Here is a 10234-nt window from a genome sequence, read left to right on the forward strand (position 1 = left end):
TCATACGTCACTGTTAACATCAGGTTTTTGTGTAGAATGTGGGCAGACTTGTTTCGCTGATATTCAAGCTTTCGCATCTACCCACAGGCGGACTTGTGAAGACTATAAATATAGACGTCTCAGGAAATGCTGGCTCTATCAGCTGTCAGGTAGTGTACTTATCATGAGATAGGCTTGACGGCTCGCAGAGGTATCCGAGACCGAGGGAACCAAGACAAGAAAGCGGCGTTAGTTACGAATGCGCAGCTGCACAGCCCAGATGAATCGAAGATCTCTTGGCCACCCATACAAGCTTAACACGCGGCCTAGCGGCAGGTGTGGGAGCTTGATAAATGACTAGGTAGCATTCTTGGATAGGATTCAGCCAAGCCGGTTTGCTTAGTGCGTCATGCCTCCGTGGCGGGCCTCAGGACTGGCTGGACTGGCTGATCTGGTTGATCCAGGAGTCAGGGCCAAGGGGCCAAGAGACACACAGCACCCCTTCACAGCCGGCTTGCGCCTCCAACTCATCAAACCATCTGCTGCCCGATTCATTTTCCCGAGCTCCGTCAAACTCTGCCAATCCGACCATGACGCCTCTTTGTCGCTTTTTGCCTCCTTTTCGCAACATTCGACCCGGACTGATGTCTGGAGCCAGCCATTGTCTTCTGCCTGGGGTTTGACCCATCGCCCGGTGACGGACGACGTGTTTTCGCGTGTCCACGATTCAGGTTGGACAGGGAGAAGCTAGCGGCTTCAGATTTCCAAAAATGGCCGATCAAAGGAAATCCGACCGCGATGGCTCAAGCGAGTGGCTCGAAATGTCCGCCCTCGAGGGCTCCGTCTCCCGGCCCAGCGCGCGACAGACACTTCTGGACGAGGACGGGGTCCAGGCAAGCAAGACCGGAAAAGTTGCGTCTCTGGGTGCAAGAGTGTTGGAGTTCCTCCGCTTGAGACGAACCGCGCGAGCTGCCCCAGATGGCCGCAGGATACCATTGCGACTCGGGGAGGAACCGCTGGTTGATGAGCGGACGGGACGCCCGTACATTTCCAACCGGATCAGGACCTCTCGGTATACCATATGGAACTTTGTCCCGAGACAACTTATCTATCAATTCTCTAGGCTGGCCAATATGTATTTTCTGATCATCGCAATTCTTCAGATGATTCCAGGATTCAGCACGACGGGACGGTTCACGACTCTCATCCCATTGTTGATATTTGTGGCTCTTACCATCGCAAAAGAAGGCTATGATGACTGGAAGAGATATACGCTGGACAAGGCCGAAAACGCGAGTAAAGTCACCATCTTGGGAAGTGAGCACGGTGCAACAGGCAAACAGCACGGGAAGCGGGTATCTGCAGCAGACTCAGAGCTGGCTTTAAGCCCGTCCTCGGATGGAAGGAGCCCAAGCACACCATGGACGACATCGCAATGGGGTGACCTGAAAGTCGGGGACGTTGTGAGGCTAGCGGGAGATGAACAGGTCCCAGCAGACATAGTCCTTCTCTACGCCGACGAGGGTGTCGCGTTCGTGGATACCAGGGCCCTGGACGGCGAGACCAATTTGAAGAGCAAGATGGTGCCAGCGGGCTTAAAGAGGTTGGATTTGGTTTCGGTGCAGAATATCTCGACTTCCGATGTCTACTTCACCATCGAGCATCCAAATCAGGACCTTTACAACTTCGACGGAACCGCTACAGTTGACGGCAGCGAGACATTGCCTCTGAATGTGGACAACATCATTTATCGGGGATGCGAGATCAAAAACACAAGGTTCATCATCGGCATGGTTATAAACACTGGCGAGGACACCAAAATCCGCATGAATGCTAACCGTAATCCGGAAGCGAAAAGGCCGTAAGCACCATTTTCCTTCCTTTCACTATGGTTCCCCGTCTGTTGTGCTTTTGAGTGTTCCGGAATTTGTCACTTTGAGACCCGCAGCAGGTTATTAACACATAGCAGTGCTCTCGAGAAGTTCGTTAACCTGATCGTCATTTTTCTTGCCCTATACATGCTCGTCACCTCAGTACTGCTCTACATGGGCTTCAAGATCTACTGGCAAGGTTCAAATATACCATGGTATCTCATGCTGTCGGTCGTCTCTGACCAAGAGGTCATAATCGGTTTCATCATCCAGTTCTCGAATGTCGTCCCAATGTCACTCATAATGGCCATTGAAGCTGTCAAACTCAACCTGGCCGTACTAGTTGCTTCTGATGTCGAGATGCACCACGAGGAATCAGACACGCCGGCGGGCTGCAACACGAACATTATCCTGGACGACCTTGGCCAGATCGGCTATGTTTTCTCGGACAAGACTGGGACGCTCACCGATAACATCATGAAGTTCCGCAGGATCAGCGTGGCGGGAACAAGCTGGTGGCACCAAGATAGGGGACTTACTGCGGACAAGACCCCTGCGGCCCCAGAAGGTCGAGGCCAGACGACTGACGACCTCGTGGCTCAAATTCGTCAAGATCCGAGATCTACCCTCTCCCAAGCAGCCTACGAATACATCCTAGCACTTGCTGTCTGTCACACATGCCTCCCCGAGAAAGACCCCGAGACCGGCGAGATCACGGATTTCCAGGCGTCATCGCCTGATGAGCTGGCCCTGGTGAGAGCAGCACAAGATCTCGGGATCCTGGTCGTCGAGCGCTCAACACAGTCGCTTACTCTCGAAATCTCGCACGGTCTGGGCCAAGAAGGGAGGCGCGAGACGTACGAGGTACTGGACGTTATTGAGTTCAGTAGTAAGCGGAAGAGGATGTCTATCGTTGTCCGCCGTCCGGATGGTAGGCTCTGGGTTATTTGCAAAGGCGCTGATACGATTGTGCTGCCGCGTCTGAGAAAGGCACAAATGGACTCCAGGAGACAGTCGCTCAGGCAACACCAGAGGGGGTCAACGAATCTGTCCTTTCCCAGGCGCTCGTTGGAGTCTCCGACGAGTCCGATTTCGGTACATACGTGGAACCCTGGAACGCAAGGATTCTTCGATACGAACCCATACGCCGGACGCTCGAGCCCATATCAAGAGTCGCACATGAATGAGGATGAGGCCCTCAGCCGATGCCTCGACCATATTGATGAGTATGCGAGAGAAGGTCTTCGAACGCTTGTTTTCGCACACCGGTATCTGTCCAACGAAGAGTACAGATCGTGGAAGAGGGAGTACCACGATGCGCAGGTCAGCCTGACAGACCGTCAGAGGAAGTTGGAGGAAGTGGGAGAGAAGATCGAGCATTCGTTCGACCTAATCGGAGCATCGGGCGTCGAGGACAAGCTGCAGAAAGGAGTACCGGAGACGATTGACCGCCTGCGAAGGGCACGCATCAAGATCTGGATGCTGACAGGAGACAAGCGAGAGACAGCAATTAACATCGTGAGTACCGACATGTCTATCCACTGCGAATGACCCTACAGCACCGGCACGATCTAGTCAAGAATGACTGAAAACTGACGCTGGGCTCTGACAGGCACACTCGTCCCGCATCTGCACGCCGGAGACGGCACTCTTCCAGCTAGACGTCGAAGACGGCGACCTAGAATGGCAGATCTCGGACATCCTCAACTCACCAGACCGCCAAGCCGCCCCGCACAGCGCCATCGTCATCGACGGCCAGACGCTCACCGCCCTGGAGCAGCCCGAAGCGGCCCGGCTGCGCAAGACCTTCTTCACGCAGCTGATCCCTGCCGTCGGCTCCGTCATCTGCTGCCGGGCGTCGCCGTCCCAGAAGGCCCTCCTGGTGCGCGCGGTGCGCGACGAGCCCTCGCCGCCGCCGGGGACGACGGGCCCCGGCCGGGCGTGGTGGTGGGTGCGCACCAGCTTCACGAGCCACCGGCGGCCGCTGACCCTGGCCATCGGCGACGGCGCCAACGACCTGGCCATGATCACGGCGGCCAACGTGGGCGTGGGCATCTCCGGGCGCGAGGGCCAGCAGGCGGCGCGCGTCGCCGACGTCAGCATTGCGCAGTTCCGCTTCCTCTCGCGGCTGCTCCTCGTGCATGGCCGCTGGAACTACCACCGCATCACTCGCTTTGTGCTGGGGAGTTTCTGGAAGGAGACCATGTTCTGGTTCCCCGCCGCGCTGTACCAGATCGCGGCTGGCTTCACCGGCACCAGCCTGTACGAGTCCACGGCCCTGACTGTCTACGGCTTTGCCTTCTCCACCGCCTGTACCATGACGATCGGCGCGTGGGAGAAGGACCTCAAGGCCAGGACGCTGATGGCTGTGCCCGAGCTCTATGCGTATGGCCAGCGGGCGCAGGGCCTGAACTGGGGCGTGTTCCTCTCGTGGATTGCGAATGCCGTCTTGGCTGGGACAGCGATCTCCTTCCTGACATGGCTAGGCTATGGCGGCGCGTACACGACCACCCCCGATGACAACGGGCTTTATGCAATCGGCACACTGGTCTTTATTGCGTGCATGATCTGGACAAACGTGAAGATACTGTGAGTTACACTGTACCTGCTACCAGCACTGCTTCCTCTTTTTTTTAAAAAAAAAAAAAAATGCTGGATAATGCGTACTGATGCGTGGCGGATAGGATCCTGGAGATGCAGTACAAAACCATACTTGTACTCCTTATATTCTGCGCCGAGATCGCCCTGATCTGGCTGTTTCACATCGTGGTGGGCCACGTCTTCACCTCCCTGGTCATCAGCCCCTATTCCGTAGTCGACGGCTTCATCCGGAACTTTGGTGGGGATGCTGCGTGGTGGGCTACGCTAGCTCTCGTACTGGGTGGGCTCTTTACTGTGGAACTGTCGGTGGCTGCGCTGAGGCAGCGATTTGCGGCTTCCCTGAACCAGGTCTGGAGGACCAGCGAAGGCCGGGACCACGTGAGGGCGTGGGATACGCGGCTCTGGAAGGAGATCGAGCGGGATCGTGGGTGCAAGCCTCGACTTGAGGAGATGGCACGAGATTGAGTGATATCAACGAGTGCGGAATGCGTCGTTCTGCGAGGTATCTAACTAAGTACAAACATGCTTGTAATATGTGCAAGAATAGAGAACAGAGAACGCTTCGTGAAGGCCCCGGTTCCATCTCAGGGCAGTCTTTTGATCGTATTTTTTTTTTTCTCTCCTTCCTTTCTGGTATTGTTATTCCCCCTCGTGTCAATCACCAAGACGACCCGTCATAATCATAAAATCACTTGACATCAAACCGATCCGCGTTCATAACCTTGTTCCAGGCGGCCACGAAGTCAGTGACGAACTTCTCGCCCGAGTCGGACATGGCGTACACCTCGGCGATGGCACGCAGCTCGGACTGCGAGCCGAAGACGAGGTCGGCGCGCGTGGCGGTCCACTTGTCGGCGCCGGTGGCCCGGTCGGTGCCCTGCCAGATCTCGCCGCTGTCCGAGTCGGCCCACTTGGTCTGGATGTCGAGCAGGTTGACGAAGTAGTCATTGGTCAGCTGGCCGGGCGTCTCGGTCAGCACGCCGTGAGAAGAGCCGTCGGCGTTGGTGTTGAGCACGCGGAGGCCGCCCACCAGGACGGTGAGCTCCGGCGGCGTCAGACCGAGCAGGTTGGCCCGGTCGACGAGGATCTCCTCGGTGCGGGCGCGGGCGTTGCCCCGTCCGAAGTTGCGGAAGCCATCGGCCTTGGGCTCCAGGTAGCCGAAGTTGGCGACGTCGGTCTGGTCCTGCGTGGCGTCGACTCGGCCAGGGGTGAAAGGAACGGAGGCATTGGCGTAGCCGGCGTCCTGGGCTGCCTTCTCGACGGCTGCAGATCCACCCAGGACGATCAGGTCAGCCAGGGAGACGGGCTTGGAGTATGCGGACTGGATGCCCTCGAGGGCGCTGATGACGTCGGACAGGTTCGTGCCGGCGCCGGTGTTGACGGCCCAGCTAATCTGGGGCTTGAGGCGGATGCGGGCTCCGTTGGCGCCGCCTCGCTTGTCGGTGTTGCGGAAGGTGCTGGCCGAGGCCCAGGCCGTGGAGATGAGGGCCGAGGTGCTGACGCCGGAGTCGAGGATCTGCTGCTTCAGGGTCGTGACGTCGGAGTCGTCGATGGTGGTTCCGTTCGAGTCGGGGAGGGGGTCTTGCCAGATGAGCTTCTCGGTGGCAACCTCTGGGCCAAGGTAACGGGCCAGGGGGCCCATGTCACGGTGGGTGAGCTTGTACCCTGGATACATGTCATGATTAGCTTTGGCTTTCATGAAGGCATCAGTGATGGCATGGCACGGCATGGCATGACTTACAGGCTCGGGAGAAGTCGTCAGTGAGCTTGGTGAAGTTGGCGAGGTAGACCTGGGAGATGTTGGAGTAGATGGGGTCGTGCAGGAGAGCCAGATCGCTGGTCAGCATCCTCGGCTTCTGGAAGCTGCTGTTGTCAAAGGGCAGGGGGTAGTTGGCGGTGGCGTTGAGGGCCTCCCACTGGTGGGCGCCGCCGGGGCTCTCGACGAGGGACCACTCGTTGTGGAACAGGGACTCGAGGAAGTTGTTGGACCACTTGGTGGGCGTCTTGCTCCAGGTGACCTCGAGGCCCGACGTGAAGGAGCCGGTGCCCTCCTTGAAGCTGCCGGCCCATCCGAGCTGCTGCTCACCGAGGTCAGCAGCCTCGGGAGCGCCTCCTACCTCGCTGCCGTCGAAGGCTCCGTGTGTCTTGCCTGCAAAGAGCAGTGGGTCAGTGGGTTGCTCAGATCTACACTGGAAGAGGTAGCGGCCGTGCGAATATATCTGCGGGTGGCAAACTGTGCTGCCGAGGAAGACGTACCGAAGGCATGGCCACCGGCGATCAGAGCGACAGTCTCCTCGTCGTTCATGCCCATTCGTCCGAATGTGGTCCGGATATCGAGGGCCGAGGCGGCAGGGTCAGAGCTGGCGTCTGGGCCCTCGGGGTTCACGTAGATGAGACCCATGTGCGTGGCTGCCAGTGGCACCTCGAGGTTCTCGGCGCGGGCGGTGAAGTCGGTGCTGCCGTTGTAGCGGTCCTCGTTGCCATTGGGGAAGAAGGTCTCCTCGGAGCCCCAGTAGATGGCCTCGTCCGCCTGCCAAGTGTCGACACGGCCACCACCGTAGCCAAAGGTTGGGAAGCCCATGTCCTCGAGCGCAACGTTGCCGGCGAGGATGATCAGGTCGCCCCACGAGATCTTGCGGCCGTACTTCTGCTTGATGGGCCAGACCAGCCGCCGGGCCTTGTCCAGGCTGGCGTTGTCCGGCCAGCTGTTGAGAGGAGCGAAGCGCTGCTGGCCCATGCCAGAACCTCCGCGGCCGTCGAAGGCCCGGTATGTGCCCGCGCTGTGCCATGCCATACGGATGAACAGACCGCCATAGTGGCCGAAGTCAGCCGGCCAGAAGGCTTGGGAGTCCCTCAGCAGGGCCTTGAGGTCGGCCTTGACAGCATCGACTGGATCAGGGTTAGTTGAAGGTCTGTTAGGGTTTTTTTTTTTTTTTTTTTTTGTCGTCAGTCTGATGAGGGTACATGTGACTTACGGTCCAGGGAGTTGAAGGCCTCAGCATAGTCGAAGTCGGCGCCGTACGGGTTGGACTCGGCGGCATTCTGGCGGAGGACATCGAGTCGTAGTTGACAGGGGAACCAGTCTCTGCTACGGGTGCCACCGCCGGCGACGTTGGCCTTCTCGGCACACGTGCCAAACGGTGTGGCGGCTGAGTCCTGGCGACGGTTGAGAAATTCAGACGATGAGTCCCTCTTCTGCTGTTGCTGAGCAAACGGGCAGGAGGCAGCAGAAACCAGGGGCGAGGCCAGGAGGAGAGCCCGGAGGATATCCGGTACAGATGGTGAACCAGACATGATGGCAGTGAGAAAAACGATCGTAACACAACTCGAGAGGTTGGTGCCAAAGGAGAGGTCGACACTGGGGCGGTGGAAGATGGATCCAGCTCTGGGTATATATATGCTAGCGGGATTGTTCAGACGAACCCTGCCCACAGAGATGTACGTGTGCTGTGTATTACTCGGGCTGGTGGGACACAGGGTACGAGGCGGTCGGTCGCACGTAATACAACGTGAACTTTAAGGTTGGCTTGACACATTTGGAATTCGCACGAAATAGGCGAGCGTGTGCTCCATGGCCAGGCAGCCCAGGTGATTTGTGACATGGCATGGCATGGCATGGCAGGGCAGGGCAGGGCAGGGCACTGTACCTCTGTCATGTTGCCTTCCTTCCAAATCGATGCTCAATCTCCGACGCTAGACTTGTGTTTTTCCTTACTTGTTGTGGCATCCCCTGGGGCAAGGAAACGACAAGGGAGGACTGTCTATGACGATCCCAACCAGGGCCGTAGTGTGGTGGAGACGGGTGGTAGAAACCACCTGATAATGAAGCTCGCCATGCTGGCTGTAGAGGTCTATTGCTTTGGCACGGTCCAGGTGGACGAACTCAAACGAGTCAAACGGGCAATAAGCGGAAGCTGATTCGCTATGGAGGGGGGTCCCAGGCTTAAGTGGCACGGGGGAATGGGGGATGGAGGGCCGACGAGTCGACATGCAAAAAGTGAGTGAGTGATGAGTGGCAGGACGATCATCGGACACTTCTGGATGCTCACAATCGCAACACTTCGCAGCGGCCGGCTCTGCACACGTACGCACTAGCAGGCCCAGAGGCCGGCAAACAACGTGGACGGGGGTGCCAGCACGTTGCCGGGCTAGCAGGGAGCCGAGACCACACTGCATGCATGTCCAAGACCTCAAATTAGGCCAATCAGGGGTAACACTTTCCATGTGACAAGGAGACGCTGGGTCCCTGGTGGCGCCCGCGGTTACAATCCGGCTTGGTGTTGAATCCCCCCCTCCCCCCAAGTGCCGAGGTGTGTTCCTTCTTTTGTCGGCCCCGGTTGGGCTTTTTCTGTGGTAGCTATGCCGCTATTGATATTCCGAATGACGGTCTGCCCAGGTACTGACGGTTGCATTATTTTCGACAACGAAAGGTGATCGTGCTCCATGTAAGCGCCCGGGGTAATGGTCGAGAGAGTCTGCCAGTGCGCAGAGCAGTGCCACTGCTTCGGGGTCGGTACTCGGGATCCGTGGCGAGAACTTGGCGTTTCTATATTGGATTTCGTGCAGGATACTCCACGACGTGTGACATAGAAACGCTGAATATTTCCGGCCATGCGGTAACGAGGCTCACCAATCACACAGCAGATGACACGGGCTGTCCTTTTGTCGCTCACCGTCTACCCGTACCGATCGTCCCCCGCCAGCCCGCCTACGGTTGCCGTACACAGTTAACGCACCTCTGGTACTTGTATCGCCAACCTTACTATGGGACTGCACACGGCACAGGGACCACGAGAATGATGCCCAACAGCTCGACGACGCAGCTCTCGTGTCCAGGAGATTTCAGTGGGCTTCGCCGTCCCGCCCAGACAAACGTCCTGACTCACATTTGTTTCTTTACGTCACGGTGTCCCCGGGCGGGACAATCTGATAAATACTGCAAGATGGGCGGGAAACGTCTGAGCCCCACCCGGTGGATCTGGAGAAAAGGGACCAGGAGGGCTGGTATGAGGAAGGAGCACCGCACAGACTCCTTATGGGCATTGATAGGTAGTCCTCGGCCCCTTGGCCCTTCGGCATAAACTTAGATAGAACCACAACTAGAAACCGAATACAACCCTCTTATTGCAAAACCCCTTAATAACTTGGCTTGGATTACGGGAATTAAACGCCAGCCGGTGACTACTATAAATATAGCCTCGTTTAATGAAATAATGAGAGCATTATTGTAAATTTACCATTAATTTCCAACTGCTTGCTTTGCTTTTATATAATTATCTTAATACTTATTTATTTAAATTATTTAGTTATATAGCTTTATGAAACTTTATGGCTAAACTTAAATGACTATATGCTTAATAGCTCTTATAGTTTTACTACCTATTTGGGTCTTTATATATTATAAAGATTTAAAATGATAAGCTTAAATACGCTTATTTTTTATAGCTTACTTTTAATAAAAATAATTTAATTCCTTAAGGTAAAACTTATTGGTTGTAAAATTAATTAATAAAGCGGAAGAGCCTTTTTGCATTTCTTGCTTGTTAGCGGGCGCTCTTGTTACTTGGATTCCCTTTAGCGTTTAATCCCTAAGCTACTTCCTTAATTAGCTGAACGCTGCTTTTTAATGATTTATTATATGCATTAACCAAAATATAATCTCCTTAAATACTTAAGCATTGCTAAATAGTAAATTTGCTAAGTTTATTATTATTCTTAAGAGTTTTCTTTAGAAATATATTGCCTATATTAATATATAATTAAGACCTTAGCTTTTCCTTGCA

General features: G+C 55.7%; 2 protein-coding genes across 2 annotated transcripts; one reads left to right on the forward strand and one right to left on the reverse strand.

Moving 5' to 3' along the window:
- Positions 1-749: 749 nt before the first annotated feature.
- Positions 750-4916, forward strand: INS49_005074 (uncharacterized protein; the record flags this gene model as incomplete). The annotated part of the gene is made up of 4 exons (XM_043165861.1): positions 750-1840; positions 1949-3368; positions 3463-4439; positions 4535-4916. The coding sequence occupies 4 exons, from the start codon at positions 750-752 to the stop codon at positions 4914-4916; spliced, it is 3870 nt and encodes a 1289-aa protein (XP_043017624.1).
- Positions 4917-5139: 223 nt separating this feature from the next.
- Positions 5140-7745, reverse strand: INS49_005075 (uncharacterized protein; the record flags this gene model as incomplete). The annotated part of the gene is made up of 4 exons (XM_043165862.1): positions 5140-6116; positions 6193-6600; positions 6708-7340; positions 7427-7745. The coding sequence occupies 4 exons, from the start codon at positions 7743-7745 to the stop codon at positions 5140-5142; spliced, it is 2337 nt and encodes a 778-aa protein (XP_043017625.1).
- Between the last annotated feature and the right edge of the window lie 2489 nt (positions 7746-10234).

This window comes from Diaporthe citri (genome assembly GCF_014595645.1).
Source record: "Diaporthe citri strain NFHF-8-4 chromosome Unknown scaffold_14, whole genome shotgun sequence".
NCBI classification, from domain to species: domain Eukaryota; kingdom Fungi; phylum Ascomycota; class Sordariomycetes; order Diaporthales; family Diaporthaceae; genus Diaporthe; species Diaporthe citri.